At 39.7% G+C, this 23,143-nt stretch overlaps 1 protein-coding gene across 2 annotated transcripts in view; it reads left to right on the forward strand.

Moving 5' to 3' along the window:
* ARK2N (arkadia (RNF111) N-terminal like PKA signaling regulator 2N) overlaps positions 1-23,143 on the forward strand; it is an 82,243-nt gene that overhangs the window by 31,942 nt on the left and 27,158 nt on the right. For both annotated transcript variants that reach the window (XM_073343456.1, XM_073343457.1), the window contains exon 3: positions 15,796-15,978. In XM_073343456.1, coding sequence (XP_073199557.1) covers positions 15,796-15,978 — 183 coding nt within the window. The remainder of the gene's footprint in view (positions 1-15,795; positions 15,979-23,143) is intronic.

Here is a 23,143-nt window from a genome sequence, read left to right on the forward strand (position 1 = left end):
TAAACTTGTCTATATATTGACCCTCCTCCTTTTTTTTGGCAGAAGTCGTAAATAAGCCTACCCTAAAAATTAGCTATATATACTGAATGTGCTCAGTAGTTGATATTCATGTCCCATTTGGTAGTTAATTTTCTCACAAGAGCTTCTATTAATGACATTGCTATATTACATACAACATTCATATTTAGGGGTAGCACCAATTTTGTATGTATGCTTGCATATATATAATTATGTATACACATACACTTTTGTGTGTGCGCGTGACATATGCACACAAATAAAACATTGATACTTTCGTGTGTGTGTGTGTGTATATATATATATGGTCAGGCTATGTCTTTCATGCTGAAATAAAAAGAGCATTGTCAGTTCTGAGATAAGCAAACTTTGTAGGTAGCTTTGAGTCTTGGGCCAAGAACTTAAAACCGAATGTCTGACATTCAGATTGGTAAACACCGTGGTGGACTTAATGCACTGTTTGCTTGTGGGTCTTAAAGCTAGAGCATTTTCTGAGCCACCTCTCTGACTGCCATTGAAATGATTATCTGTGATTGGGAATGCCATAGCATTAGTTTTGTTTAAATAATATAAGAACTGTCTACTGTGTGGGTTTTGTTTTAATTGTTATACTGATAATTAGTTATTCTGAGTAATCAGGCTTGAAACTTTGATGTTTAAATTAGGATTAAGCTATATATTATAGAAATAACTAATTCTCACCATTGCCAGAATACATGTGGTTTTCTGTTGCCTTTACAGTTGGGCCTTCATGAGAGAATAATTTCCCCTTAGTTACCAAAAGTATACATTTATATAGTTTATTTCACCCTTGTATTGGTGAGATGTTTCTAATGCAAATAAAGTCAAAACTGTAATAATGGGAATTAAAAGTCTCTACCTAGATGTCTTTTGAGTAAAGAAAATGGAAGAGGTCTTTTGGGGCTCTTAGAATTTCAGTTTTTAAGCCACGGTGGTTTTATGAATTTTTATTTAGATCATTTCAGTAAAGCTTTTTCTTCCAATTAGAAGTACCATTGTGTATCCTACAGGCCTGATACAAAGCCCGATGAAGTCACTGGGAATCTATCAATTTACATAGCCTTCTGATCAGGCCCTCCATTAATAACTAATATTTTTTACTTGTTTTAAAAATAAAAGTAACCATGATGTGTTTAATATTTTTCCTATACCAGCCAATTTAACAAACTTGTCCTCATCTATTTAAAAGTTAAGATCTTTCAGGGAAAACTGATTGCTGATTTAAAAAAAATCTTTTTAGTATTCATAGATTTTAATATATAATATATACATTTAGAATTCTAATATGAGCAGCATATTTAAAGCATGACAACTCTACAGTTTTCCCCATGCATGCAAAAGCTGCTTCCAGCAGTGACTGGTTACTTTTATATAGAACAGGGTCACTTATTCAGTATGTTAAGCATGCTCTGAAACATTACTATTTTTAAAAAAATGGAGCAATTAGGCATCTGAAAACAAATTGCCTTAAGAATTGAGCAGAATTTGTTCATCTGTTATACAGACTTTTATATACTGATTAGAAATCTCTTGTAACTGGATAATAACTTTGCAATGGTTGTAGTCAATTAAATTTCTCTCTAACTTCTGTGCCTTGTGTAGGTCATAGGAACCTTGAAAAAAAATCTTTGCATTGAAGCTGGATGGGATTTTTTTTATTGAAACTGACCTTTGAAATTTAAGTGTTAATAAACAGCACTCCTAGCTTTGCAACAACAGAAATATACTTTCTGCTTCATAAAACCTTTTCACCACCAATACATTACTTGATTTTATCTTGTAAATTACTGTGAATGTTAACAAATCAGAAAATAATAGTGGTGGAACATACATGTTTTGCTGCATATGGGGATGATGTTTTTTAAGATGGTGCCCTTTTTAGGATAGATTAGTTCAAAGGCAGCCAGTTGATTGTTAGGAAAATGTTTCAGATTAGAGATGTAGAATTTAACAGTATTTCCATATATGAACTACACAATATTGAAAACATATGAATGTGTAAATGGTTTTAGTTTGGTCAGCTGCTCTATCTGCCTCCAAAACATATGGAGTCAGATCTTCTACTGGCACAAGTCAGTATTACTTCTTTGAAGTCAAATCCAATGTCATTTTATACAAGCTGAGGATCTGACCCATTAGCTTGTGTTCTGGTTTCAAGAATTGAATTCCTCCGGGGGGGGGGGGGGAATCTCCACTTGCATTGGTTTGGTATAAATATGATATTTGAGACAACGAATGGTCTGTTTTTATGCTCCTGGAAAATATGCAATATTTTGGTTGTACACTTAAACAAAAGTATCTATCTTGCTGCTTTATATTATGTATTTGAATTGTTTATGCCAGCACTTGACATCTTTTTAACTGAATGGAGTTCTGGACTTCGGTTGCATTTCTGAAAAACTGAAAGTGTTTGTATTTTATGGTGGTATATTCATACAGCTACAGTTAAGGTTGTCACAGTTTCAGCTATAAGCTCCTATTTTCAAAGGTTTTGGCTTGAAATTAATATTTCCAGGGAATTAAGATTTGCTCTGAGCTGAAATTTTAGTATATAAGGTCTGGTCCCCACCTTGACATCCTGCTAGTAAAATAGTCTGGCCTTTTTTATTTTAAGAGTACGAGCCTTGTCTTTAAAAATGAAATTTAATTAACTGTTGTGTTTAATGAATACATTTGTGGGAGAGTCCAATGGGAATTCTACATACTGTATATACTCGTTCATTAGCCCGTTCATTTATAAGCCGACCCCCCCAAGATGGATAGGTAAAAATAGCAAAAACTGTATGACCCTTTCATAAACTGACCCTATATTTCAGGGGTTGGCAAACTTTGGCTCCCGGCCTGTCAGGGCAAGCCGCTGGCAGGTTGGGATGTTTTGTTTACCTGGAGCGTCTGCCGGCATGGAGCCCCTCAGCTCCCTGTGGCCGCAGTTCACAGGGTGCTGAGGGGCTCCATGTCTGCAGCCGCTGCAGGTAAACAAAACGAAAATGTATTAGATATTCAATTAAATGATTCCATAGAGTTTAAAATCATCATATTTTGGTGTAGACCCATTTATAAGTCGATCCCTGCTCTTTGATGTCATTTTTTTTACCAAAAATATTCGGCTTATGAACGAGTATATACGGTATGTTGGGGGAACAGCCTATTGGAGTCTAGATTACCTTTGATTGGCCTGTGGTTTTTGCTTCAGAATGGAGTAAAAAAACACTCTAGTTTCTTAAGAAAATATTACTTGCAGTCTTTCAGACTCCTGTGAAAGAATAAATATGGTAGGACAGATTGTCAACTTGTGTAAACTGGTATAGCTCCACTGAAGTCCGTGCCTATTCAAAACCAGATGAGGAATTGGCCATTAAATTTTATATGCTCGTTTATGCAAAATCTTTAATTTAAAAGACACCTAAAATACTGCAGACATTTATGCATGTGAATAATGAAAGTACACGCCTAACTGGAAATTCAGGAACTAGGAATTGGTGCATCTGTGCACTTGAAATACATTTACTTCATTTATGGTTTTTGTAACAAAGTGCAAATGAAACTTAAATCTTTGTACACTCTCTTAATTTAAGTGCCACTGAGGATGTGTGTCAAGCTGATAAATCAGGAAATTCAAAATTCAGATACCGGAACTGGTCTATGTGTAGAACTCCTTTGAAATATGTGCGGATTTGGAGTTCAGTTGATTGCAGGCTCAAGTTTCCCTGTAGGTCCTTATGGAGGCTTGGAGCCACTTCTCTCCCCCAGAAATGGGGTAAGTTAAGAAGGATGTGTTGGTTGTAATTATGCATTTCCTGTCTCTTACTTGTTTGTTACACAAGTCTTTTATTTAAATAAAGAGTTTCTGTTTTACTTAGCATACAAATGATAGTTTGACACTGGTTTAGTGTTTTATAAATTATACATTGTTCACATTAGAGCCCTATTTTAAAAGGTTTATAACTTTAAAATATTTTAGATTTTTTAAAAAATAGTACACAGCAAAACGAAGTGTAGTAAACTCTAACATAACCCAGAGTTATAAAACATAATAGTTGTCTCTAGGACTGAAAAGTATTTTTAAAGCAAGTTAGCCTAATGTTCAATCTCCATAATTTAGCTCTAAACATTTTACTCTGGGCTGAAATTTGTCATACATCAGCTTCAACTGAGGGCAATTTTTTAAACATCTGGTTTAAAAAGTTAATTTTAATACACTTGATAACTTTAGTGCTATTAGTTCCTATTCTTATCTTGCCAAAATAACATTTGATTTCAGAAGTCACATTTGACACAGGATTAATTTGGCTGAGACACTAAAATCTGACATGTGGCCTTGGTTGCTGCAAATTTACAAAACCTAAATTTAAACACAAAACTAATTAAATTGCTATGCATTTTTAACATGCATCCTTTAGAATCATAGAATATCAGGGTTGGAAGGGACCTCAGGAGGTCATCTAGTCCAACCCCCTGCTCAAAAGCAGGACCCATCCCCAATTAAATCATCCCAGCCAAGGCTTTGTCAAGCCTGACCTTAAAAACTTCTAAGGAAGGAGATTCCACCACCTCCCTAGGCAACGCATTCCAGTGTTTCACCACCCTCCTAGTGAAAAAGTTTTTCCTAATATCCAACCTAAACCTCCCCCACTGCAACTTGAGACCATTACTCCTTGTCCTGTCCTCTTCCACCACTGAGAATAGTCTAGAACCATCCTCTCTGGAACTACCTCTCAGGTAGTTGAAAGCAGCTATCAAATCCCCCCTCATTCTTCTCTTCTGCAGACTAAACAATCCCAGTTCCCTCAGCCTCTCCTCATAACTCATGTGTTCCAGACCCCTAATCATTTTTGTTGCCCTTCGCTGGACTCTCTCCAATTTATCCACATCCTTCTTGTAGTGTGGGGCCCAAAACTGGACACAGTACTCCAGATGAGGCCTCACCAATGTCGAATAGAGGAGGACGATCACGTCCCTCGATCTGCTCGCTATGCCCCTACTTATACAGCCCAAAATGCCATTGGCCTTCTTGGCAACAAGGGCACACTGCTGACTCATATCCAGCTTCTCGTCCACTGTCACCCCTAGGTCCTTTTCCGCAGAACTGCTGCCTAGCCATTCGGTCCCTAGTCTGTAGCTGTGCATTGGGTTCTTCCGTCCTAAGTGCAGGACCCTGCACTTATCCTTATTGAACCTCATCAGATTTCTTTTGGCCCAATCCTCCAATTTGTCTAGCCCTCTGTATCCTATCCCTGCTCTCCAGCGTATCTACCACTCCTCCCAGTTTAGTATCATCCGCAAATTTGCTGAGAGTGCAATCCACACCATCCTCCAGATCATTTATGAAGATATTGAACAAAACCGGCCCCAGGACCGACCGCTGGGGCACTCCACTTGACACCGGCTGCCAACTAGACATGGAGCCATTGATCACTACCCGTTGAGCCCGACAATCTAGCCAACTTTCTACCCACCTTATAGTGCATTCATCCAGCCCATACTTCCTTAACGTGCTGACAAGAATACTGTGGGAGACCGTGTCAAAAGCTTTGCTAAAGTCAAGATACAATACATCCACTGCTTTCCCTTCATCCACAGAACCAGTAATCTCATCATAGAAGGCGATTAGATTAGTCAGGCATGACCTTCCCTTGGTGAATCCATGCTGACTGTTCCTGATCACTTTCCTCTCATGTAAGTGCTTCAGGATTGATTCTTTGAGGACCTGCTCCATGATTTTTCTGGGGACTGAAGTGAGGCTTACTGGCCTGTAGTTCCCAGGATCCTCCTTCTTCCCTTTTTTAAAGATTGGCACTACATTAGCCTTTTTCCAGTCATCTGGGACTTCCCCCGTTCGCCACGAGTTTTCAAAGATAATGGCCAATGGCTCTGCAATCACAGCCGCCAGTTCCTTTAGCACTCTCGGATGCAACTCGTCCGGCCCCATGGACTTGTGCACGTCCAGTTTTTCTAAATAGTCCCTAACCACCTCTTTCTCCACAGAGGGCTGGCCATCTATTCCCCATGTTGTGATGCCCAGCGCAGCAGTCTGGGAGCTGACCTTGTTCGTGAAGACAGAGGCAAAAAAAGCATTGAGTACATTAGCTTTTTCCACATCCTCTCTCACTAGGTTGCCTCCCTCATTCATTAAGGGGCCCACACTTTCCTTGGCCGCCTTCTTGTTGCCAACATACCTGAAGAAACCCTTCTTGTTACTCTTAACATCTCTCGCTAGCTGCAGCTCCAGGTGCGATTTGGCCCTCCTAATTTCATTCCTACATGCCCGAGCAATATTTTTATACTCTTCCCTGGTCATATGTCCAACCTTCCACTTCTTGTAAGCTTCTTTTTTATGCTTAAGATCCGCTAGGATTTCACCGTTAAGCCAAGCTGGTCGCCTGCCATATTTACTATTCTTTCGACACATCGGGATGGTTTGTCCCATTCTCAACAGGGATTCTTTGAAATACAGCCAGCTCTCCTGGACTCCTTTCCCCTTCATGTTAGTCCCCCAGGGGATCCTACCCATCCGTTCCCTGAGAGAGTCGAAGTCTGCTTTCCTGAAGTCCAGGGTCCGTATCCTGCTGCTTACCTTTCTTCCCTGTGTCAGGATCCTGAACTCAACCAACTCATGGTCACTGCCTCCCAGATTCCCATCCACTTTTGCTTCCCCCACTAATTCTTCCCGGTTTGTGAGCAGCAGGTCAAGAAAAGCTCCCCCCCTAGTTGGCTCCTCTAGCACTTGCACCAGGAAATTGTCCCCTATGCCTTCCAAAAACTTCCTGGATTGTCTATGCACCACTGTATTGCTCTCCCAGCAGATATCAGGAAATTAAAGTCACCCATAAGAACCAGGGCATGCGATCTAGTAGCTTCCGCGAGCTGCCGAAAGAAAGCCTCATCCCCCTGGTCCAGTGGTCTATAGCAGACTCCCACCACTACATCACTCTTGTTGCTCACACTTCTAAACTTAATCCAGAGACACTCAGGTTTTTCTGCAGTTTCGTACCGGAGCTCTGAGCAGTCATACTGCTCCCTTACATACAGTGCTACTCCCCCACCTTTTCTGCCCTGCCTGTCCTTCCTGAACAGTTTATAACCATCCATGACAGTACTCCAGTCATGTGAGTTATCCCACCAAGTCTCTGTTATTCCAATCACGTCATAATTCCTTGACATCACCAGGACCTCCAGTTCTCCCTGCTTATTTCCAAGACTTTGTGCATTCGTATATAAGCACTTGAGATAACCTGCTGATCGCCCCTCATTCTCAGTGTGAGGCAGGAGCCCTCCCCTCACAGACATTCCTGCCTGTGCTTCCTCCCGGTATCCCGCTTTCCCACTTACCTCAGGGCTTTGGTCTCCTTCCCCCGGTGAACCTAGTTTAAAGCCCTCCTCACTAGGTTAGCCAGCCTGCTCGCAAAGATGCTCTTCCTTCTCTTCGTAAGGTGGAGCCCGTCTCTGCCCAGCACTCCTCCTTCATGGAACACCGTCCCATGGTCAAAGAATCCAAAGCCTTCTCTCTGACACCACCTGCGTAGCCATTCGTTGACTTCCACTATTCGACGGTCCCTACCCAGGCCTTTTCCTTCCACGGGGAGGATGGACGAGAACACCACTTGCGCCTCAAACTCCTTTATCCTTCTTCCCAGAGCCACGTAGTCCGCAGTGATCCGCTCAAGGTCCTTCTTGGCAGTATCATTGGTGCCCACGTGGAGAAGCAGGAAGGGGTAGCGATCCGGTCCTGCAGATCTGATCTGTGTGAACAGACTCTTACCCCCATGTAGAGTCCCAGGAGGCATCTTGATATACTGATCATAGGCACATTTAAGAAATGGTTGACATGCCCAATGATACTACTGAGATATCTCTTGTGATTTCATGTGATGCATTGAATTCTGATACTTTTGCGTGGCTCTAATTGAAGTTAATAGAAGTCCATGCATCCATCCAAGGCCTGAATCTGCCTCTTTGTTCATAAAGTACCAGTAAACATTCCTAAACATACATTTACTTGAGCTGAATGCCTTCGGAAGAGTTCTTCTAGTATTTTAACTAACAGGTATTTTATTAGAGAGATGTCATCAACTTGAAAACTAGCCATTTAAAAAGAGACGCTGATAGTTTCAGATATTGCACCTGGCCAGAGTTCTTCTGTGAGTTTTGTGTTTTTCTATAACATATTTCTATTTATTTTAATAAAAAAATTCTCTCACGTGTTGCCTTGTGACTACACAAACAGAAAACTGACTGGCTATTGGGACTATACAGGTGAAAGCATGAAACTGAGTACACAAAGTGCTGTCAGATTCACAAAGTAAAGAAATCGATGTCTGGTCTACACTAGAAAATTAGGTTGATCTAGATGCATCACTCAGGGATGTGAAAAATCCATATCCCTGAGAGTTAAGCCGACCTAAGTCTCTTTGTAGACTGCGCTAGGTTGATGGAAGAATTCTTCCATCAGCCTAGCTACCACCTCTTGTAGAAGTGGATTAGTTAAAGTAACAGGAGAACCCCTCCCATTGGTGTAGGTATTGCCTATACTGAAGCGCTATGCTGTAGCATTTCAAGTGTAGACAAGCCCTGAGAAAATAGAGGAAAAATATTTTGCTCAATACCTTTTACTTACACTGATCCTCAATGTGACTTGTAATAATGGTAGGTAAAAAAATGATTGTCAGAAATATCATTTTTTTGTCTATTATTATTTAATGTCTATGAAAGGAATATTTTGGTTATTTTTCAGAGCTGCTAAAGCTAAGGATGGATTATCAATCTGAATCTAACATTTTCTGGGATTATTTGTGGCAGTTGTTACAACCTTAAATGTATTTAAATGATTTTGTTGTTGAAGATATATATTGTCTTTTCCTGTATCACATACTGTATGTCTCTATAGGCCATTTTAACACAGAGTGTAATCCTGGTTTCATGGAAGTCAGTGGAAAAAAGTCGATTTCCATGGAACCAGTATTCAAACCTTATTTTTAATTATGATGGAGCTAATCCTGTAGTTCTTACTCAAGGATAACTCCCATTGTCCTTAATGGGGCATTTGCATGAATAAGGTCTGCAGGTCAGGCCCTGTAAGTGGATGCTTGATTAGATTCAGCATAACACAGGGCTGCAACATGACACTACAGTTACAAGAAATCATTAGAATGAGAGTGCTGTGTGATATGTACTGTATAAGATAAATATTCAGGCTGATTGATAACGGTGGACAGTACCTAGCAAAAAGTGAAGTCACAAACCCACTTCAGTGTGTGTGGGTGTTAGGTGTTTTTTTTTTTTTTTACAAATTTTATTAATCCCATGTAGTATTAGCTTGGGAAAATGAGGGCACATGGAAAATAGTTTCGTTGACTGAAAGGGACTCAAAAGGTCAGGTGGAAGTTTACAGACTGGCCAACTAGAGTGCCTGGATATTCAGTTTTTGTAATGTTTAGCTCACAATTCAATAACAGTAGAAACAGAACATACCATCAGAAGATAAACATGCACTGTAAAACAATATGCACCACTTCCTAGAATCTTCAGGACATAGCCATGTTCCATGTGCCTTTATTCAGAGCACAACTCAGTGACTTTATCGCTTGTGTATTATCCAAAAAACAAAGCTATTTTCCATCTAGCCATCAAATAGCCTGAAAGTATGAATGTTGATCTACAAAGCTTTAACATCTGTGCATAGTATCTTAAAATGAGCTTGAATCTTAGCTCGGAACAGATACTCATCTACTTTTCTTCTGATTTTATTGCCATGGTGTAAATTAAATTAAGTATCTTGTTGAATGAAGGAAAAATATGAAAAACACTAATCTCAATAGTAATTTTTGTTCACTTTATGATTTTAGGGAGAATGTAGTTTCACTGTTTTTATTGTATACACAGTGTGTATCTTTTGCCTAACACTGTAAATTTTGAAATGTAACTACTGTAACCTAGAGTGAATAAATATAAATAGTAATAAAATGTTTCTTGTTAATAAATTCTAGACAATGGGCAAGATTTTTTTTCTTCTCATTTGGGAATCATTTTAGAGCTCAGCTAGTCTGGTTCAATGCCACTTGAACCATGCATGTGTTATGAAACTGTTGCTCTTACTCATGTCTTGAATAATATCAAGCTTGTATTGTGCTTTTTAAATCAAAAAAAGTATCCAGTCCAAACTCCTTCTAAAAAAAAAAATCCTTCTATGGAGTCAGAGGCATTAGTAGTATATATTGTCTAAAATAAATTTTGCAAGTCATGAAGGGCCATATTCTTAAGCATAACCTATGTTGTGTGTTCTTTGGCCTATGTTATACAGGATGATTCTAATGACCTTTTGGTGTTAAAAACTATAAATCTATGAAATGCTACTTTTTAAAATTTGGTGTAACTCCACTGATGTAAACTAAGTTACCTTGGATTTATACCAGATATAAATGAGGCCAGAATCTGACCTTTTATTCTTGTGGGTTTTTTCTTTTAAATTTTTTAATATTCTCCTCACATGATAGATACAAAAAATTAAACTTCTCTGTTGTGGGGTAATGCAGTTCAAATACTACAAAGCATTATCAATACCCATAAATAAGATCCAAAAGTATTGTTGTATTGCAAGAATAAAGGAAGCCTTATCTTTATTGGTTTGCCATTAACAAAGTGCCTCTCCCAGTTCTTTGTCACCCTTTTTAATTTTTGTTTCAAGAAAATACTCTGAAGCTAATTTTTTTAACCATTAGTAATTTACTGTTCGGAACTGTCCCAGCATCCTGATTGGAGCGCTGGGCTAGAACTTGGGAAACTTCCTATTTCCAGCTTGGCTGCTGGTTGACTTTGGGCAAGTCACGGCTGTGTGCCTCAGTTCTCCAATCTATAAGATGGAGATCATGATGCTTACATCCTTTGTAAAGCGATTTGAGATCTTCTGATGAAAAGCACTTTGAGAGATTGTTTGTAATACCTGTTTTATATATGAAAATGTAGTGGCTAAATTTTCCCTATCGCGTTAGTTAGTTAGAGTTGTTTGCTTCCTGTCCTAAACTCCACTGAATGCATCCGATGAAGTGAGCTGTAGCTCACGAAAGCTTATGCTCAAATAAATTTGTTAGTCTCTAAGGTGCCACAAGTCCTCCTTTTCTTTTTGCAGTATTATAGTGTATCAATAAACAGCTGTTGGGTTTCATCACAAAGAGGCTGAATTTTATATACAACAATCATCATACACCTAGCTAAATCTGGCCCAAAGTGTTTTGGGATCCAGCAGGGAGAGAGGCACTGTGATTAGTAAACACGTAAGTGGTTAGTAAACATGAGTGAGATAGTGAACTAACTATATTGCAAACTTAAAAATATAAAAAATTGACAATTGAGGCCTGAGTCTGATTTTACACTGGTTGAAATTCCATTGACACTGGTGGAGACCATTCTGATTTACATCAGTGTAGGTGAGAACGGAATCAGACCCTTGATATTTTTATGCCAAGATGGCCTCTGCCTTTCAAAGGAAAAAATTGTCTGTTTTTTGCAGTTTTCAGAGTAGCAGCTGTGTTAGTCTGTATTCGTAAAAAGAAAAGGAGTACATGTGGCACCTTTAGAGACTAACAAATTTATTTGAGCTCAAATAAATTTGTTAGTCTGTAAGGTGCCACAAGTACTCCTTTTAATTTTTTGCAGTATTAATGTTAAATGTCAATAGCTGTATTTTGCTGCTGATGTATGTTAACTTTCAGACTTGTCTTTTCCCATGTGTTTGTTGCATTAATCATGGATTTAAGCTTTCCACCAATGAAGCTTTTTAAGCATTTCTCCTAAATCAAGTCTCAATAGGTCTGACTTTTTAAAAGAGAAAAAAATTGTTTAGCTTTTGTCAGCTGACTAAAAAACTTCCTGTTTTCTCTCATGTGGAATATCATTTTTGATTTTGCCAGAGTCTGCTTTAATAACTGTCTTTTGAATTCCTTTTACTCAATCCACTCCTTCAAAAGAGTAGCCTAATTCTTGTGAAAAAACTGGAAAAAGTAAGTGTTGAATTTTTTTTCATCCTTTTCAAAAGGATATTTGTAATGAAAACAATTTTTCTTCAGTAAAGTTCATTCTTATTCCCTACCTAGAGTCAGTGATCCTGATCTTTCTGGTGCTATGTGTTAGTTTTGCATTGCACCACCAGTGTAAACTGGCCCTAAAGCTGGCATAACTGGCTTGTAAGGAGGAGGCGGGGGGAATCCACCAATGGTATGGAGCCAGCATGTGAATCCATGTTGGTCCCAAGATATTAGAGAGACAAAGTGGGTGAGGTAATACCTTTTATTGGACCAATTTCTGTTGGTGAAAGAGAAGGTTTCAAGTTACACAGCGTTCTTCTTTGGTCATTGAAATCAGTGGGAGTTAGGAGCTTAAATACCTTTGAGGACCTGGGCCTCAGCCCTCAAAATAAAGTGTGAGGGGGATTTAAATAGTGCATAGGTCTTTTGTCCCTTTGCAGAGGGTGCACTAATGTCATCATTTGTGCTTATCAGCTGCACTGCAGGATCTAGCGCATAACTTTTTCTTTATCCAGATTGTGATGGCAGATGCCAAGAGAATTCTTTTTATCTGTTCGAAAGAAGTACTGACAGTAGCATTGTTAGCTTCCCCATGCTGCCCTGTTCCTTGCCATGTGTGAGGGCACGGAGTTCATCAAGGTTGCCATCAAGGATTCCATTTGTAATGGTGGCTTTGGTCATGTGTATGTCTGTCTCCTAGGAAATTGGACTGAAAACACCAGCTCTTTTAACATAGGCCACTGACAGCTATCAGATTTGCAACAACTTTCAGTCTGTACCAATATGAGCTGGATTTAAAACGGCTACCGAGACGGGAAATGCTATGTATCGCTGTACAAATCTTCTAAGTGCTCTAGTCCTTCTAGAGTTGTTTTTTAATGAGAAAATCTTGGGTTGATTGTTTTTGGTTTTTTTAAAGGGGCATCACAGCTTTTCAATAGGGTGTATATTCTAGCTTTACGCATGCTGACAGTCTCAGGGTTTTGCTCCAGTCTTGTAGTCATTAAGTTGGCATAATCAGTCATTCACTGATGACGGGTTTAGATAGCCCTGATATTCACGGCACATTTTGTTTCCAAATCTGATTTTGAAAGACAAGGCTGAGAAAAGCAAAAATCTCTCTCCTTTTTGTGGATGGTTTGTAAATAGTCTGCTTGTGATTATGTGGATTTTAAAGATCCTTTAATGGTGGCTGTCAAATTGACCAAATTACTGTACAATAATGTAAATTACATTGAAGATATTTGTCTGTTTGATGTATACTAAATTTAAGCTAAGTTATAAGGTGTGCTGTTTGGAAGTGTGGAAGATACAAGAGTGGAGCTACAGATAACAAGTTTATGCTTGTATTTCCTACTGATGAAGACTTTCACACAAGTTATTTCTATGGGTAGGTGAAGAGAATATCACTCTGCATGTATATACATTTATTATACATTTTTGCATGATTATACATGTAGGAGTGGTACAATTTTGACTTGAGACTTTTGATGCCATTTTCCAACTATAATTTGACTCATGTAGACATGCCGACTTAATTTAAATTTGGCGTCTGCTCTTAGAAAGATTAGTAATAACCAAAAGAGAAACCAAACAATGAAGGAATTATACACAGCTCCTTAAATTTTAGATAACATCCTTACTGAAAACATGGTCAAATAGTCAATATTGTACTTGACCCTCGTATCTTCTGCACTCAAGTATTTATTTTTATAGATCACACAATATATTGATACCATATCACACTGAACTCTGATGATAAGACTGTGAAAACATGCCTTTGGATCATTAATTATATTGTAAATTCTACATGTAATTTAGTCCAAAATGTGCAAAAAAAAACCCCTCAAAAACAACCAATTTAATCATAAAGTTGGTAATCTTGTACTTTGGATTTGCCTTTTTAAAAGAAAACAGTTGTCTTTCCACTGGTCATAAGGATTTTTTTCCCAGTAATAATCATCAGTATTTCATGTTGTGACATATTTGCTCTCTTATACATTGGCATTTAACTACCCATTTATTTTTACGTTGGGTCTGTTCTGAATTTGTAATGTAACAACATTGTTTTATGAAACTGATGTTGGGGGAGTTCTGACTTGAAATGGTTTGTGAATTTTTTCATGTCAGATTGCAGAACTGATCTTCAGCACAGTTTAAGCAAGATTCCTTCATAATGTTGTGTTTTAGTGAAGTGAGTTGCTAACTGCAGAATAAGAATTCCTTAAAATTGTTGTGTTGGATTATTTTCTGAAGGATTAAGTAAAAACAAAACAAGCTCTGGTGGAATCAGCCGTGACCCAAGTTTTAAGCTTTAATTATACATTGATCTTTTTTTCTTCAGTGCCAAACACTTTTCATGTTATGCCCCTAAAGAAGCCAGACTTTCCTGAAACAAATGTTTTTTAGAGAACTGCTTTTTTATTTGTATTTTAGTTGTTTTATAATTTAGATGGTTCTATACAACAAAAGTAGTAGTAGCCTTGTCAATGTATCCTATTCCTAGTGCAAATAAAAGCTATGCTATGCTGACATCATTCGAGTCTTGGTCCAGAATATTCAGATATTTTTATATGTGCCACTCAAAGGTATGATTCCTTTGGAGGAAATCTTGGCCCTGTTGAAGTCAGTGGAAGTTTTACAGTTGATTTCAGTGGAGAGAGGATTTCATCCTTTAAAATGTCTTCCAAACTATCTAGATCAGTTAGAGCTATTAAGGGACGCAGCCTTTTTTTAATGAAAATGAGGACTTTCATAATGATATTTATTAATTATTCTTCTGCTTCCAAATGACCCTTTTAATTGAATTTGATTTTATTTTGAGGATGGGCTGCTTCTGGTACCCCATCAAACTATACGTTATTTTCATCTCTCAAGGATGAAAGAAAACGAAGGAAAGAAAAACACCGCCCCCCCCCCAAAAAAACTCTTGTAGTTGTTTTTCAATAATAGGCTGCAAAAAACTGAAGGTTTACATCTCTTCTCCCCCCCCCCCCCAATCCCCCCACCCCTTGGTGGTGGTAGACTCATACTGTGAAAACACTGCTAAAGGCATACATGTCGCTATGCTTTGCTTTCAACAGAAAACTCTGCCTGAAAGGGTATTATTCGCTTGTATATTTTTACATTTTTTTTTTTTGCACTTGTATATGAAAAAAAGCCACTGCAGTTTTGATAAATGCCAGTGTCCTTGGCAGGTGGATTTTATGTAAGGAAACTTGCCTGGTGTTAAATGTATTGTGTTTGGATCCATTACACACAAAAAAATAGTAGTTTTATCCAAATCAACCCCTAAAAAATGTAAGTTGTCATTTGAATTAGGTACAATTCCATAAACATTTTCTCTTGCCTTACTTAATGTCCCGTCATTCAGAATATTATTTCTTTCCTTAAACTGAAACGTATTTGTTTTAGTGTTATAAATGTAACATTGTTAAATATGTAGAATTTTCTGGGTTAATGTAAAGGATAATATGTAAATATCAGATATGAGAGGGCAAGCTTACATGGCGGGGTACTCTATATCTTTTCTATTTATGCAAAACTTAAAATGCCTCTGGTGTCAGACTTCCTTCCTCCAGTTGAAGTTTAATCATTAATGTACGTGCCTCTGACTGTTCCTTGAGGACATACTTAGGAAGATGTGGTGATCCTAGAGCTAGAGATTTATGTTTTAAAAGTGTCTGTCTTTCAAAACATGCATTCATCTTTTGTCCATTGCTTTTCCTTTCCTCCTCAGATGGACCTCCGGTTGTAGCTCATTATGATATATCGGACACAAACTCTGACTCTGAAGTGGTAAATGTGGACAATCTATTGGCGGCTGCAGTAGTTCAAGAGCACAATAATTCTGTAGGAAACCAGGACACAGGAGCTACCTGGAGGACCAGAGGTCTGCTAGAGGAACTGAATACTGATACAGGTTTGTCTACATTAACCTCCTTCTCTGATGCTGTAGCATGTATATGGCCTGACACCAGTTATAAAAAGTGTAGAATAGTACAGATCAGGTATAAAGGGTCATGTTGAAGAAACGTGTGTCCTGAATGTACTTTGTTTCTTGTTTAGGGACATATTCTCCCATTCTCTCTCATGCTGAGTAGTCTGTTACTCTGTGACTTGTTCCATTGAAATCAATGGACTCCTCACAGAGTAAGGGACTGCCCATGCCTGGTCTGTACAACCAAATTACATTGACGTAAATCACCTTGCACCAACCTATTTGTGCATGTTTCTATGCTCAGATTTGCCTCTGGCTGACGTAAGCGCCTTGTTACAGTAACACAATAAAACCACCTCCAGGAATCCAAAAGTTGTGCAGCCACTGCTTGTCATCCCATACCCGCATTACAATGCGATCCCACTTGTCAATGCTCCTTTCTAGGGCCCAGAAGGCAGCGCTCCACTGTCTGCAGCTGCTCTGTGAATGCTACCATCAACCTTGAGTTGTTTTTTGCTGTGTCCCTCAGCAAACCATCCTTGGAGACAACCTCGTGTCCCCAGTTGTTGTGGTGCTTCCTGCGGGTCTGCAAGTACAGGAGAATTATGCATCCTGTATTTTCAATGTTCATGAGAGTAGTGCAGAGCTCTGCAGGCTCCATGCTTCTGTCAGAAGTAGCAGAGACGGAAAAATGCCACATGGGTTTGTGGGATTTTAAAAAGTGTGAAAATTATGGGATATGGATGATTATGGGATGGAGAAAGTTGCATACTGGGAACTTACCCAGGGATCTAGGAGCTAGGGATTATGTCATTTTTAATCCCACCAACCCATTGCAAAAATTTCCCAAAAGGCTCTGCACTCGATGGTGGCACATGGCACACTGGGATATTTACCTGTGATGCACTGAACTTTACAGCCACACAAGCACTCCTAATGAGTAAGATGCAAGCTGGCAAGTGTGCACACACATGAGCAATGTACAAACTTAGGCAGAGAGATGCTGACATCATCATGCTTTGACCACAGATTGTAGCTTGAAAATGGCCTACCGACATAGGATGTGATCCGCTACAAATTAAGACAGCTGGAATCAGTTTCCGGGGGAAACTGAATCAGGCCTGTGAGTACTATGTTAGATATACTCCACACTATCTGCAACCATAAAGTTCAGATCCCAGCAGAGTCAAACTCAACCCTTCAATCTTCCAAAGTAAATAAAATAACTCCGATGAAATTTATTATGTGTAGGTCTTTTGGATGATACTTCTGAAAGCTAAGTACTCGAGTCTACAAGATGCTGAACACCTTTGTCCCAATCTAGCCAAGCACTTAAACATGTACTTAGCTTTAAGTACTTAAGTAGTCCTTTTAAAACCAATAGACTAATCATGTGATTAAAGTTAAGTATATGCTTAAGTGCTTGGCTGGTTCAGAGCCAGAGTGCCCAGCACCTTGAAAGGCTCAAGCCCTAAGTGATCAATTTTGAAAACACTTTTACTCCTACTTTGATTTTAAGAATTGGTCTACTCATGGTACTTATGCACTATAATTAGTCGTAAGAGTTTTCAGGTTTGGGTCCTAACAACCATGAATGCAGTGGAAGTTAGGTACCTAAATATCTTTTGCAGGTCTGGGCCTTAGATCCTGTGTGTGCTACATGGACACTAAAGATCCTAAAAGTTTGCCCCTATGTTTTTAAGCCAAAATTCCCCCTTCCCTCCCCTTACAATTCACCAAAGACCTGGTGGGAGCTTGGATGGAAGATGCTATGGAAATGCAACATCTATACCTTCTTTTCAGTCACAAGGAAAAATTTATTTATACTTATGAAAAATGTCTGACTCTGATTTATCTCATTGCAAAACTGCTGGGAATCTGTTCCCTTCCCTCTGCCCCAAACCACTGCTTGGAACCTTAAAACTGAAGTCAGCTTTTTCTGACATCCTGCTTGCAGACTAGCCTTTTTATTGAAGGGTTGGCTGTGTTGAGCTGTGACTTTTTTTCTCCTAAAAACACCAGTCAGCCAACGCAACATTGAATCATCTCAAGAATTGCATGGATCTTGCAAACAGGTGGAAGGTCATGGGGGAGTCAGGTTTTGGACCTACTCCTCTTATTGTCCCCTTAATATCAAAATTACGTATTCCCTCTTATCACCCACCTTTCCAAACACATCACGGAGAATGGGTCAAATCCACTTCAAGTAAGAGTGGGAAGTGTTGTTGGATGGGATGATAGACGTGAATGGCTCCCATTTCACCTCAATGGGCAGTTGACACAGGAACCTAATGATAATTTAAATGTCACCATTTACTGTTTCACTGCAGATCATTTTAGCAGAAGCAAGCTAATGCTTATCCATTGTTGTTGGATGTAGTGGTAGATATTTAGTCAGAGAGCTTACGGCCAGAAGGGACCACTGGATCGTCTAGTCTGTACATCACCACCCCCCCCCCCAGCACCCACACATTAAACCCAGCAACTGAAATTAGACCAAAATATTATAGCCCACAGGAGACTAGACGAGATGTGCCACAGGGAGAGAATAGGAAGGAACTGAGGTGCATGAAAGGCAGAGGCCCTTGCAGTGGCAAGGACATGATTAAGTGGGATATACTCAGCTAATCCGGGCAAGTGACCTGCACCCACATGCTTTAGAGGAAGGTGGAAAACCTCCAACGTCACTGCCCCCACATATAGCATTGTTAGATCCTGAACATGTGAGCAAGAACCAGCCAGCTTCGTGCCACCTCAGAGCCTTGGCCCACCCTGGCCATTTATGTTTCTGACACAATGCAGTCAGGCAGTTAGTTGCTGTCAGTATTTGCTGGAGAAGGTAATAAGTAATTCAAACATCCCTTTCTCTAAGTTGAAAGTCACCACTGCTTTTGCCTAAAAGGGGGATGGAAAGAAGAGGAGTATTCCTTCCTCAGTCCCAGAAACCTTAACTGCTTCCTGGGGACAGCTCCAAAATGTCCCAAGTTCCCATAGCCAACTGTCTCCTATCTAATTACTGCTAATTACCTCCAGCTTTTTCCCAGGCAAATTCAGTGATGAAGTTATCTTTGTCAACAAAAAATCTGCAGCACATTGAACATTTAGGGGCAGCATAATGTGACTGAATTGACTATAAAAATAAATAATACAAGAAGTAGTGGATTGGACTTGGGGTGTGCAGAGGGGAAAAACAGAGAAGGAAGAGGGTTTGGCGTAGGTAGTATGGCATAAATTCAGAATCCTTACTGCATATTTACGTCTTTAGCTGCACAGGACATGGGGACTTGGCTGTACTGATAGTATGAGAGTCTGAAGCTTTGGCCTTCCTTATGCAGTGATTTTAAAATGTATCGTCAAGGCAGATGAATACAAATGGTCAGTCTCTCAGCGCACAGTAGTGCAAATATTGTTCACAGATCCACCCATGAAGATGAAGCCAGTGAAAACTAGAAAATGTTGAAGTGATGTTGTCTGAATTCTGGTGGAAACATCCTATAAAAGCAATCTATTTTTTGTATTTAAAAAGTTGAAGATATTTTTGGACTAATCTGGGCTGACCGTCAAGGGCTTTCTTTTCTTTGTCCTAATAATATTTGTAAAACCAGCCACCTGAAGCATTTCCATCTTCTTGTGAGTCCTGAGCTACTCTGTAGTGTGTCTAAGGCTCCGGGAAAGGCAGCTGCTTGAAACTTCTCCAAAGAAGCAGGACTAACACAAGTGCATAAAATATAAGTTGGTTAACGTACACTCGTGATTAACTTAAGTTAGCGATGTCCACTAAAGCCCTTGAAGATGAGAAGACCGGTCTGTGAATCAATTTGACATTCTTTTCACTGAACTCAGTGGCTGGGTATCAAGCCCTTCATCTTCTTCTGGCATTAGTCTCAATTTTATGGGGTTGGCTCTTCAAGTCTGTCTTCTCCATTCCAGTCCATGTTGAAGCAGTTCCTCGGAAACGCCACAGCACGGCTGGCCTTACGTAGGGGCAAACTGGGCTTTGTCATATTGTGCTTTGTCATTCATCATTTAAAGTGGTACAATCAAATAATAGTATCCGTCTAGAATGTAACCTTAGCTTGTACTAATCTAAGCAATGCCAGTTTAAAAAACATTAGCTAAATGCATAACTTTAGACACAGGGCAGATGAAGGTTTCTTGTTTTCAAATTGTATTTTTAGTTATATCTGTAAAAAACTTAAAATTTGCATGAAAGTAAATGATACCAATAGCAATGATGGAATCAAATGTTAGTGAGTCACATACATGACTCTGATTGGTAAACATAAATGCCAAAATAATTAGAAAAATTAATTCCCTTTCTTAATAAAAGAGAGAGAGAAAAAAACATTAATCACATGTTAAAATTATGTTTTTAGTGAAAAAAATGGACTAAAATAGAGTAGATAATGGCAGTAACACAGATTTTAAGCAGATTTTATTAATTTTTGTGTGTCCCTAATAAAGATAGCGTACAAAGTATCAAACGTGTTTCTGATATCTGTGTTAAAGCTCTAGAACTGATACCTCAAGGTTTGGGATTCGGAATATCTTGCTGTATTATCTCCTGATTGATCTAAATTTACGTATACATTTTAAACGTGTCTTTTGCTGGAGTTTGTATATATTTTTTCTTTCTTTATATAATCATAGAATCATAGAATCATAGAATATCAGGGTTGGAAGGGACCCCAGAAGGTCATCTAGTCCAACCCCCTGCTCAAAGCAGGACCAATTCCCAGTTAAATCATCCCAGCCAGGGCTTTGTCAAGCCTGACCTTAAAAACCTCTAAGGAAGGAGATTCTACCACCTCCCTAGGTAACGCATTCCAGTGTTTCACCACCCTCTTAGTGAAAAAGTTTTTCCTAATATCCAATCTAAACCTCCCCCACTGCAACTTGAGACCATTACTCCTCGTTCTGTCATCTGCTACCATTGAGAACAGTCTAGAGCCATCCTCTTTGGAACCCCCTTTCAGGTAGTTGAAAGCAGCTATCAAATCCCCCCTCATTCTTCTCTTCTGCAGGCTAAACAATCCCAGCTCCCTCAGCCTCTCCTCATAACTCATGTGTTCCAGTCCCCTAATCATTTTTGTTGCCCTTCGCTGGACTCTCTCCAATTTATCCACATCCTTCTTGAAGTGTGGGGCCCAAAACTGGACACAGTACTCCAGATGAGGCCTCACCAATGTCGAATAGAGGGGAACGATCACGTCCCTCGATCTGCTCGCTATGCCCCTACTTATACATCCCAAAATGCCATTGGCCTTCTTGGCAACAAGGGCACACTGCTGACTCATATCCAGCTTCTCGTCCACTGTCACCCCTAGGTCCTTTTCTGCAGAACTGCTGCCTAGCCATTCGGTCCCTAGTCTGTAGCTGTGCATTGGGTTCTTCCGTCCTAAGTGCAGGACCCTGCACTTATCCTTATTGAACCTCATCAGATTCCTTTTGGCCCAATCTTCCAATTGGTCTAGGTCCTTCTGTATCCTATCCCTCCCCTCCAGCGTATCTACCACTCCTCCCAGTTTAGTATCATCCGCAAATTTGCTGAGAGTGCAATCCACACCATCCTCCAGATCATTTATGAAGATATTGAATAAAACCGGCCCCAGGACCGACCCTTGGGGCACTCCACTTGATACCGGCTGCCAACTAGACATGGAGCCATTGATCACTACCCGTTGAGCCCGACAATTTAGCCAGCTTTCTACCCACCTTATAGTGCATTCATCCAGCCCATACTTCCTTAACTTGCTGACAAGAATACTATGGGAGACCGTGTCAAAAGCTTTGCTAAAGTCAAGAAACAATACATCCACTGCTTTCCCTTCATCCACAGAACCAGTAATCTCATCATAAAAGGCGATTAGATTAGTCAGGCATGACCTTCCCTTGGTGAATCCATGCTGGCTGTTCCTGATCACTTTCCTCTCATGCAAGTGCTTCAGGATTGATTCTTTGAGGACCTGCTCCATGATTTTTCCAGGGACTGAGGTGAGGCTGACTGGCCTGTAGTTCCCAGGATCTTCCTTCTTCCCTTTTTTAAAGATTGGCACTACATTAGCCTTTTTCCAGTCATCCGGGACTTCCCCGGTTCGCCACGAGTTTTCAAAGATAATGGCCAGTGGCTCTGCAATCACAGCCGCCAATTCCTTCAGCACTCTCGGATGCAACTCGTCCGGCCCCATGGACTTGTGCACGTCCAGCTTTTCTAAATAGTCCCTAACCGCCTCTATCTCCACAGAGGGCTGGCCATCTCTTCCGCATTTTGTGATGCCCAGCGCAGCAGTCTGGGAGCTGACCTTGTTAGTGAAAACAGAGGCAAAAAAAGCATTGAGTACATTAGCTTTTTCCACATCCTCTGTCACTAGGTTGCCTCCCTCATTCAGTAAGGGGCCCACACATTCCTTGGCTTTCTTCTTGTTGCCAACATACCTGAAGAAACCCTTCTTGTTACTCTTGACATCTCTGGCTAGCTGCAGCTCCAGGTGCGATTTGGCCCTCCTGATAACATTCCTACATGCCCGAGCAATATTTTTATACTCTTCCCTGGTCATATGTCCAACCTTCCACTTCTTGTAAGCTTCTTTTTTATGTTTAAGATCCGCTAGGATTTCACCATTAAGCCAAGTTGGTCGCCTGCCATATTTACTATTCTTTCGACTCATCGGGATGGTTTGTCCCTGTAACCTCAACAGGGATTCCTTGAAATACAGCCAGCTCTCCTGGACTCCTTTCCCCTTCAAGTTAGTCCCCCAGGACTAATAATTAGATACAGTTCTCCTGTCAGCTAATTCCTAAGTTATTTGCAAAACCTTAGAGTTTTCAGGTGCAGAAGTAGTCCCTGGAATCATGGTTAAAGTTTACTTCCTTGGTGTACTCCAACTCTTTCTAGAAACTTTTCACTTCTAACTGTGGTAACAGCACCTTCATACATGTCCTGGACAAGTGTGATGTAGTCTTCAGGTATCTGTTTCGTTTTCATACACTACCAGATGATTTCTCTTGGAATGTGGTCACAAGCTTTCTCAAGATTGATTAGTACTATGTGCAGGGTTTTTCGCTTTTCTCTGTATTTTTCCACACACAATCTTAATGCAAAGATAGCATCCACTGGTGACTTGGCATGACACCACACTGATTGTCA

This window comes from Lepidochelys kempii, chromosome 5 (assembly GCF_965140265.1).
Source record: "Lepidochelys kempii isolate rLepKem1 chromosome 5, rLepKem1.hap2, whole genome shotgun sequence".
Taxonomy (NCBI): domain Eukaryota; kingdom Metazoa; phylum Chordata; order Testudines; family Cheloniidae; genus Lepidochelys; species Lepidochelys kempii.